General features: G+C 47.3%; 1 protein-coding gene and 1 long non-coding RNA gene across 2 annotated transcripts; one reads left to right on the top strand and one right to left on the bottom strand.

Annotated features, from left to right (window-relative positions):
• Positions 1-410: 410 nt before the first annotated feature.
• LOC124667757 lies at positions 411-3,610 on the bottom strand. Its single transcript, XR_006991391.1, has 4 exons — positions 1,584-3,610; positions 1,008-1,073; positions 720-752; positions 411-586 (listed from the first exon to the last, which is right to left on the bottom strand). It is a non-coding gene; the product is annotated as an uncharacterized LOC124667757 (long non-coding RNA).
• Positions 3,611-6,102: 2,492 nt separating this feature from the next.
• On the top strand, positions 6,103-7,520 carry LOC124659423 (interactor of constitutive active ROPs 1-like). The gene is made up of 3 exons (XM_047197299.1): positions 6,103-6,116; positions 6,221-6,383; positions 6,459-7,520. Exons 1-3 carry the CDS (start codon positions 6,103-6,105, stop codon positions 7,518-7,520), a joined length of 1,239 nt encoding a protein of 412 aa, XP_047053255.1.
• The last annotated feature ends 2,958 nt before the right edge of the window (positions 7,521-10,478 follow it).

The raw sequence follows: 10,478 nt of genomic DNA, 5'->3' as shown, positions 1-10,478 counted from the left end.
TTAGGGGTGCTTTATAGTTCTTGTGAACTCTCTATAATAGATCAGCATAGGATCTACTACGATCCCATCACGGCGCCGCACGCCAACATTGCGCAAGTGGTTTCGTTCCCAGTGGTAATCTCGGTGGCCGCTTAGATGAGGCAACCATAGAGTCTACTAGAAGGACCCTGCGCGCTCTGCTGCGCCGTCTTCGGCCATTAGCGTCTACTACTTTTTGCTGATATATATGCCTTTGGCTTCACGGTGAATTTTTGTTGGGCTCAGTACACATAAAGAGAGAAGTACTAATGCCATTTTATGTTATTACACATGGATACTTACACTGAAAAAAGAGAAAATATACAAATTCACCTTCAAAGTAGTAGCATTGATAAGATAAATCATTTGCAGTCTCATGTGAAATGATACTATAAGGAAAATATATTGATTGATTGCAATAGGCACCATCGTTAATAATGAATCCTCTGATGTAGCAAACACATCGTTGTCTCTTTACCATTGCAAAATAGTATAGACATATGAGTGAAGAATTAAACTATCTATTCTTTTATGTGAACTTTTGCACTCTCCTATGTGCTTCAAGACCCTGAAATTTAGCTAAAGTAATTACTTACCCTGATTAGGCTCTCAAATAAACAAAGTTTGTTAATAATATGAATGGTAGAGCACTTGAAAATAGTGTGAAAAACATGAGTACGGAAGATGCAAAACAGCCCAACCTGAATTTGTTTGCCGTCCTTCCAGCACTTGACCTGTTACAAAGAAAGGCAAACAACAACTTCAAAACATTTTATGACAGCTCAGTTTGAGCACATACTCATTTTCATGTTTTTTTTTTTGCCAAATTAAGACATATGCATATATAAGATAGCTGGCCTATTCCCTGCTCGATATTTGTTAAGTGTGAGCTTATATTACTGAAATCTGGAAAAATGTAAATCTTCATAAGTCATTACAATGTGCTAACTACTGTTTGTGCATTCATAAGTTGGTAGATATCCTCTTACATACGGTTTGTGCAGGCAGCCCAATGGTTGGGGTCGCAGTGTCGCACCCCGACCGGAGTTCGATTCCTGTCAGGGACGAATTTTAGAATTGTCACGCCAAGTCCCGCTTCTACTATATCAAAAAAAAAAAATGTCTAGTTCCTCCTAGACACGTTTTCATTTTTTTTTTCATAAGTTGGTAGATATCCTCTTTCACATGTATATCCAACTATCAAGGCCTGAGCTTGATAGCAGCCTTTGGACTCCACTTCTTGTGTGGCCTATATTCTTTTGGAAGAACCACAAAGGTGGTCAAACTCATCTACATTTGTAGCTATCATCTTTAATGTCCAAGAAAAACAACCTTTGCTGAATGGGGCACATTTTTAATATTGTGGTAGTCCCACAAAGAAGATGTTGGTGTTACATATTTCGATAACTAAAACCAGTCACCTAGTAAATGAATCCAAACAATTGAATCAGATAATGAAGACAATGATAACAACAGAGGCACTATGAAGGGACCAGCTTCACCAATTTCCTTTCAATATTTCATACATATCACCTAAAAGCTTACTATGGAACAGGAGAAATCACCTTGGGGAGAAGTACCAATGACTCGTGCAAAAGAATGGTTCTTCATCTATTCATAATCTATAGAAGGATTTCAAATATGAGCAAAGGGCTGCAGAAAATAACAATTATTAAGGTGAAAATAATTAAGAAGACAACTACAACATAAACAGCACCAAGAAGATTAAATGATAAAAAAAGATATCTTAGGGAGTTATAGCAGCTAGATACTGATGAAGTTCAACAGTTGGACTGCTTCATCAACTAAAAGATACCTTCAAAAAGACAATCAGCCCGAGAGCAAATGAAAGGGCCTACTTCGTAAAGTAAATGAAAAATGTAGCAACATGTGAATATTAGGAAATATCTTCTAATATAACAAATGGTAGAACCAAAATAGGAATAGTCTATGGATAACAACGTAGGGCCTAAATCACTTCATAGAAGACTCCCTTCATTTTAATCTTCCACTACAACCAACTTAAGTAAAACTGAAGCTTATTTTTTAATGCTCCTGTCTTAGAAACACCTATCTACAGTTTGATAACAAATATCCAAAAAAGTTTTTTTATTAAAATAAAAGTGAAGTAACATGACAAATGTCGGAAAATACAAAACTACAAATATCAAATTCAAGTACGTAGCTGAATATGCTAGATTTAGCATCAACGGGCATAACTTTGGCAGTGAGTTAGTTTTCCTTTCTACGCATGGAGATCGCCATGCACTTGCCTCTATAGCTTCTCAAGATGGGAATCTTGTGAAGCGATTCATCTTTCCTGTTGAGACAGTGCAATATTATCATAACTGGAGGATGTGCAAGAATTAATCATTGAACAAAACTATAATACTAATCTATATATTAGACCTCCATCCTCTTATTTTAAACAACATGATTAGAAGGAAGTCATGCAATAACATTCATCAGCCTTGATATATTTTGTACTAACTTATAAGTGGGTTTCTGTATGTCCGTCTGAGATGAAAATCTACTGAAGCATTGTAATACATTATCATCAGCTAAAAGGACAAGTTCAACCGTCCAGGCCTTATATTGAACATTCTGCGCCATATAGAACTTGGTGCTGCTACCATTGTTTTCCTTCCAGTTATTCTTTCGCGTGTCAAAAATAGTTATTATAGGTCAGCATGAGTTGTGCTATTTTACTCTCTTTCTCCTTTTGCAACTCGATCTCAATGTTAAATATGGGCACATGGTGCTTTTCATCTAAAAATCCAAATTTCACCAAACTCTTATTTCCTAAGTTACTGGATATGGTGAGCAGATTGGTCCCGTTCATCTGCATAAGAGAAGGCAACTACATTTGATCACAAAGTGGAAAGTAAGAAGCTAAGAGCCAAAGTGGAGCAATACACTAACATGCAAGAATACTCAGATGTTTAGAGCAGCTCACAGAGCAATTTCAGATAACCATGTCCAAAAACCTGTAGAACGAAAAAATACAAAAAAAAATGTAGCCTACAAATATTAATGCTGAATGGGAAAATTAAATTGATGAATACATAACTGCATAGTTGGTATCATTGTCCGCATCGCATACAAATACGAAAAAAAAGCAAGCCTCTTATGAACTATCTATATTGTTCAAGGCATGGCTAAACTGCTGAGATCAAATCATGTGAATAAAATCTGACGGTGACATGAGAAAATTAAATCAATGAATCTCATATCTGCATAGTTAGTGTCATTGTCAAAGCAAAGAAAATTTACCTTTTTTAAGAATTGTATGGGTCATAGCTGGGATGAAATTTGCATTGCACATAGATGTTCTAGCTTCAGCCATAGAGCGAGTAACTTGACATTATATGCATGATAATTTACAGCAGAACAAACAATCCTCTTCTAGTTTCCTGTTTGCTGAGCACTTCGTTGTGAGTTGTGACACCCCGTATAGGACAGGCTACACTAATATAGTTGTTGTAGAAAAATCGTGTTGTCCCGGGAATTAATTAGAGAGAAAACCTCAGCGAACAATATCCAATCACCTGAAAGAACAAAGTGGCAGGAGTGCAGCGGTGCGTGCATGGCGGCGAATTGGATCAAGTCGCTGCTGACACCAGCGAACGCCGGGATGACCGTGCGGCGCGGGTGGCCTGCACGGCGGCGATGGCCTCTGTGGTGGTGGAGTACCTTCCCTCGGCGTCCATGTCGCACAGACCCGCCTCCGAGAGGATCAGGGGCTCCAGCAGTACTGTCTTGGACGGTCTCGCCCACGACCCGGGCCGACCAGACGCGGCTCCGTCAGCCATCGCCTCCGCAACCTGACACGTCCAGGGCTTCTAGTCCTCCTCGAGCATGGGGCAGCAAGCCGTTGCTGCAGGGTGCGGGTGCTCGCGGTGGCGGGTCGGGCGGTCGGCACATGGTAGCGTGAGGCGCTCGGCCTCACCGGCCGCCGAGCTCCGCCTCAACGAGACCTCCCCCCACCTTCCCTCCTCCTCCGCGGAGGGACCAAGCCGCCGGCCGCCGCTGAGTCGCCGGCTGTGGGTGCTGGCTTGATGCAGGGCAGCATGGGGATCAGGGGAGGAGGCCGACGGGATTATCCCAGGTCGCACATTCGCAATCCCCTTTGACCGCCTGATCCGAGCGGTGGGTCAAAAAGGCTTAAACACATATACACATGAACCGACTATCGCGTAGGCCCGATGATAGCGATGCCCCAGTTCACCACAGACGTTGGGAACCCTGGGAGCTTAGTGCTCTTAGAAGATAGGAGGACTTGATCGTTTTTTTTTCTTCTAGGTTCCTTCCTAGCAATAGTAAGGAACATGTTGTATTTGTTTTCTTTCATAGGGTTCTCCATGTAAGATGTACCCACGCTAATCCGCTATGAGTGGATTTTCGGGGATGTATTGGACCCGCCCCGGTTTAAAAAATAGAGAATCTCGGTGGATAAAGTAGGAAGACTATTTTAAACACCAAACTTGTGGAAGTTCGACGAAATGAACCTGAACTTCAAATATTTGCCATTCATACAAGAATTATTAAATCTCGGTTCAAATTGAACCCTAAAACTATTTGGTGCATTGGGAAAGAAAACGATCCTAACCGGGATTAGAGGCTACTTTCACTGACGATGGGGCCCGAGGCAGTTGGTGAGGTGTATATGGTCCCACCTATCATTTTTTTCCCTCTATTTTTTCTTCTTTATCTTCTTCGTCGTTGAAAGAAAATACAACGGGCAAGCTCCTACGATGACTTTTGTTTTGAAATATTAAGAATCCAAATCTGCGTTTCTAAGAAGTTGAACCTTGGTGATTAGGTTGTACATTCACTCCGCCAACCAAGTGAGCTATACTCACTTCTTTTGTTCTTCTTCCTCCGCACTTCTCATGTCCCCTCCCGCATCGGCCCTAGCAACCTCGCATCACATACTGTACTTGCACCACCCCATGACCGTGTGTTTAATATTCCGCCTTCTTATTTATTTTCGAGAATGTAAAGAAAATAACAAAATTTCGTAGAAAATATTGAAAAACTTCACCCAGATTTAAAGACAGTCATTTAAATATTTTTTGAAAAATAAAATGAGGAGAAGAGGATTCTGAACTGCTAACAATACAATCTTTTTTACTAGGCCCCCTCCCACCACGTTACATCATAGTTATGTGCCAAAAACATGATTCATTTGTTGTTGAAATGTAATACCTTGGATATTTTCAAATCCGATCAAGATTATTTTCCGTGCCCCTGAGCCTCCAAAGCTTGAGCTTCGCCCTCCCTTTCGCCGACGTCCACCTTCTCTGCGAGTCCCCACCCCGCGTGGCTGCTGCTATGGGGGTGAACGGCGATGCCTCCAACGCCGCACCCCCTTGCTTGCAAAAGGCCCACCGCGGCTAGCATTGCCGGAACCGAACTGCAGGGGTTCAATTTAGACCAGGATCCAATAGTTGAAGTTACAAATGAAATGGATTTGAAGTTCGAAGTTCATTTTGCCAAACCATACGAGTTTAGGGTTTAGAATAGAGTTTTTTTTTTCCGAGAAAAATCCATTTCCGTTTTGTTTTTTTTACTCGAGGCAGAAGTAACGTTCCAATCCAAACGCGCGCGCGCGCACGTCTGAGGCTTCAACCGCCACGCGCCGCCCGCATTAACGGTGGCCGGAGGGAGCCGGTGCGCCACCAACCACAACCAGTCAACTAGGCTGAGCTCCCAAAAAAACTAGGCTGAGCTCTGCGTGGCACCGCCGCTCGGGTTGGCTGCGTCGCTCCGGCTGTGATCTGATTTGAAATTTGAAACAACAACGGTGCCGGTGCGGTCGTCTTTACGGAACGCGGTGCCTCTCTCTCTCTCTCGTAGCCGCAGCCGGAAGCCCGCAGCTCCATTTATTAATCCCGTTTTCCACAGAGAACGAGAGAGTGGAGTGTGACTCTTTTTCCTGCGCCGCTGTGCCCGCCGCGAGCTCCTGCCCGCCTTTCCACCACCTCCCGTCCCTCTCCTTCGTGCTCCTCTCAACCTACCCTGGGAAGCGCTGCAGACGCCGGGATTTCCGCAGGGGCAGGGCAGGGCGGACGAGCACCGGCAATGCCGAGATCCAGGTGCGCAGCGAAGCAAGCAGCCTACTCCCATTCTCATTCCCTCTCGAGGTTTGCTCTTGGTCTTGTTCCGTTTCTGATGCCGTTGGCGCGACATTTAACTCCAGGGGCTCCGAGCTGCCGCCGCAGCGGGCGTCGCCGCGCGCCCCGCTCCACCTCAAGACCACGGCGTCCTCCGACTCCAACGCCGCGCACCACCGCTCCGTCCTCGACCGGACCAGCCCCAAGCTCGCCGCCGACAGACACTCGCCGCGCAGCCCGCTGCCCGAGGTACGACTATCTATTTTCTCTCTTTTCTCTCGCCAAGCTGGCTCGCTCACACTGCGGCGGCGCTGCGGTTTGCAGAAGAAGCGCGCGGGGACGCGGGTGGCGGAGCTGGAGACCAAGCTGGGCAAGGTGCAGGACGAGCTCAAGAAGCTGCGGGAGCAGCTCGTCTCCGCCGAGGCCGCCAAGAAGGACGCGCAGGTCGCGCTCGAGGAGGCCAAGAAGCATGTCGGCACCAAGGGGAGCCCCAAGCCGGCCGCCGCGTCTCCCCCCTCACCCTCCCCCTCTCCGGCTCCCGCTCTCGCTCCAGTAGCGCTCGAAGAAGAGCAGAAAGCTGACGATGTAAAGGTCGCCCATCCTGCGGAGGAAGAGGAGCAGGAGCAGGAGGAGAGCAGCATTAACTCTCCCGCGACCGACGTGTTCGAGGTCGTCCGGACCGTGTCTGCCGACAAGGAGAACCAGGCCGCGCCCCTCGCGGTCGCCGAGGACGGCGAGGAGGTGAGCTGCGGGGACAAGGCGGCGGTAGTGCTGGCGCCGGCCGAGGAGGACGCGGAGGTGGAGGAGACCAAGGCCATGATCGAGGAGGCTGGCAAGACACACAATGCCTCCGCAGCCGCCCCTGCAGCCGCGGAGCTCAATGAGATCCCGGAGGAGGTCGCGGAGCTGAGGGCCCAGCTGGCGGCTAGGGAGATGGAGGTGGCCGTCCTCGCGGCCGACAACGCGGAGCTCAAGAAGCTGGCCGCGGATGCCGCGGCGGCGGCCAGGACGGCCGAGGAGGACGCGGCGGCCAGGGCGTTCCTGGTCGAGCAGGAGCTCAGGGAGAACGCGGCGCGGGAGGCGCGCATGGGCGAGCAGCTCAGGGCGGCCGACGCCGCGCGCGAGGCGCTGGACGCCGAGATGCGCCGCCTGCGCGTGCAGACCGAGCAGTGGCGCAAGGCGGCCGAGGCGGCCGCCGCGGTGATCGGCGGGGACGCGCACCTCGTCGGCCACCACGGCCTCGCCGGCGGCAACGGCAACGGGTGGGGGTCCCCCGCGACGATGCCCGACGACGGCGACGAAGAGGGGTTCGGCGGCAAGCGGAAGGGCGGCGCCGGCGGGATCCGGATGCTCGGCGACCTGTGGAAGAAGAAGGGTACAAAGTGAAGGGCGCCAATGACAGCAATGTGGCTTTGCGTCCGATCAGAGATTCACAGCTTGCAGCGGCGAGCTAGCTCAGCTCGCTAGCTCCAGCACACGCGCGCATCGATCGATCGATGCACTAGCTAGCTAGCTAGCACCATCGTTTTACTGCATTTTGGCTCGAATTTCACTTATGTTTGTATGATGATGAGATGATGATCGTGAGACTGAACTTTGTCTGTTCCCCGGCTTCGTCCGGCTGATGATGCTGCATTTCTGCTAGCCACTGTAGATGCTACTAGAGTGATTGCTAGATAATTCCCTATTTCCCCGTGTATGCTGTTGATGCTAGAGTGATTACTGCTGTAGGCTAGTACTCCGTATTTTGAGATCCTTGTCATAAGATAAGCTTAATCGATGGTCAAGACTCAAATTTCAAGCTGTCTGGAGCAATTCTAATACTTCTTGCAAAACAAAATGAAGAATGTATGCTCTTTTCATAAATGTTCCGCACCGCGATTTCAAAGTCGCCGCAGAGCTTCTCATGGTCAACATCGGCTCAAATGGGGATAAACATTCGCAAATGTTCCGCATTCGCAAAAAAAAAATGGGGATAAACATTGTGATCACCACAACATTGGCTTGCTTCATCATTGTTTGTTCATGATGATCTCTGAAGACTGAGATTTTTCGGGGATGCAGCCAAAGATTTTGAGCAGCTAGCGAGCGCACTCTTTTCTCCTGCGCATGCACTCGTTTTGAAAACGCCCCGGCGTCAAAGGTCGTGTCTGTTCACTCTTGGACCACACTCTGAAAACCGTGGAGCTGCAAAACAAAAACGACCCTTTGCACTTTGCAGATTGCAGTGGCAAAACCAAACAACTGCAAAAAGATGAACAAGGGCAGGGCCACACGGGACGAGATCTGCAAAAGGCATACGTGTGGGACGCATGAGTCATCGAGTGGTTCAGAGAAAATGCCTAACCAAAAAAAGGTATCGATTAGGACCGACTAAGCCATCATTATTATCCTCGTCTACCAAATCCAGGAAAGATCCAGCACGAAATTGACAAAAGGTGATTACCCACTCCACTAGCAATCTGTAGATAGTAGCACTCTACCAAGGGAAATGAAACAAAAAATTAGGCTGCTGGTACGCTCCACCTCCCGTAGTCTTGCGGACTTGAGGTGTGGCGGACCATAGCCCCTCACCCGGGGTGAGGGTTTCGTTCTTTGTTTTTGTTGTTTTTCAGTGTCTTTTTAGGGATGGTGAGACGGCGACTACATCCTAAAATCATAATAAGGTGATCCACACTATATCTTTGCTCCGGTAGTGCGTCTAGCGTTGGCGGACAGCGCGTGGAGTCGCGAATCTCCTTGGATCAGACCGGGTTTTGTGTTCGTTAGTGTCGTTTCAGATCAGTCTCTTCCGATCTACAATTTTTATTATTAGCGACAGATGTTGCTCTGGTGCGTTGATCCTTTGGGACCTTACCACGACGACTTCGCCCGACTTCGTTCATGGAGGGGCGAGGACGGTGTTCGGAGCGCCGTCGCTAGGTGGTCTAAAGACTTATTTGTAATTTATATTACTTTTAGGGTTGTTTGTACTGCTATTGATGACTACTAATAGATTGGTGGAATAGCTCGGGTATAGGAATAACCGAGGCGACGCGGAGATGACGATGTATCCTGAAGTTCACACTCTTACGAGTGCTAGTCTCCGTTGGAGCGGTCTGGAGGACAAAGCACTCCAAACACCACGAAGACCTCACCGTATTCTCCTCGACCCTTCCCACCAAAGGGGAAGACCTCGATCAACTATGGAACCTTAGGGTGGTCACCGAACCAGCACAAAGCTTGGGGCTATCTCCACACCTTAATTGGAGGCTCCCAATAAATCGCCACAAAGGTCTTGCCCTTGAAGAATCTCCACAACTTAATTGAAGTCCCCAAGAATACCACAAAGACCACTAAACCGTCTAGGATTGAAAGACCTAAGAGGAACAAGCTTCGGGAACAAGCTCCCGAATCAATATCTCACGATCTTTTACCTCCACGTATCACCGCGGAGAAGTCAAACCGATGCACCAAATGGAATGGCTAGAACACCACAAAGATGCTCAAATCATTCACTCTCAAATTTCAACAAAGCTACTAAACCTATTGGGGAAATAAGAGAGGAAGAACTAAAATGAGAGGAACACCAAATCTCTCTCCAAGATCTAGATCTGGGGATTCCCTCAGAAAGAGGAGAATTTGATTGGTGTAAATATAGATCTAGATCTCCTCTCTTTTCTCCTCAAATATGAGCAAGAATCATGGAGGGATTGAGTGAGGGGAAGCTCTCGTATGTTCAACAATGGAGGAAAGCTAGAGGTGGAAGAAGTAGTAAAGAGAGAGAGAGAGAGAGAAAAGAGGCTTTAAAAAGGTGGTAGAAAATCTGCCCGTTGGGCTCGGCCAGGACGGCACCGGTCCACCAGCAAGGGCTGGCCTGTACCACCAGTACTGGTACCGGTACCGGTCATTGAGCGCGCACGTGTAGGGTGTTCTGCGAGCTGCCGATACCACTTGCGCTACCGGTCCTGGTGCCATCGGCCCAACATTTTTTCCTTTTCTTTTAAAACCAAAGGCAAAACTAGAAATGCAATAACTCGAGCTAGGGAACTCCAAATCGAGTGAAACAAATTTTGTTGTAAAGAGGACGACAAGAGCTACCCAACAAAAAGTGAAAAGTTTGAGAACAAGTTGGGTAGATTTTTCCAATAGTTTAGAGGTGAAACCTCTCAATACAATGAACGGGAAAAACTACAATATCGAAAACGCAACAAGTATTTATTGCGAAATCAATTTTCAATGAACTAGAGCTGTTCATGAGAATAAGAACAAGCTCTAAAACAGAAAATGAATAAAATCCAAATGACAACCAAGAAAGATGATGCAAGGAAGTAACGGTTTGAGCTCTCTCAGAACGATACGATT

This window comes from Lolium rigidum, chromosome 6, assembly GCF_022539505.1.
Source record: "Lolium rigidum isolate FL_2022 chromosome 6, APGP_CSIRO_Lrig_0.1, whole genome shotgun sequence".
In the NCBI taxonomy this organism is placed as follows: Eukaryota; Viridiplantae; Streptophyta; class Magnoliopsida; order Poales; family Poaceae; genus Lolium; species Lolium rigidum.
The sequence above is the reverse complement of the archived record's forward strand: the minus strand, read 5'-3'. Positions and strand labels throughout refer to the sequence as shown.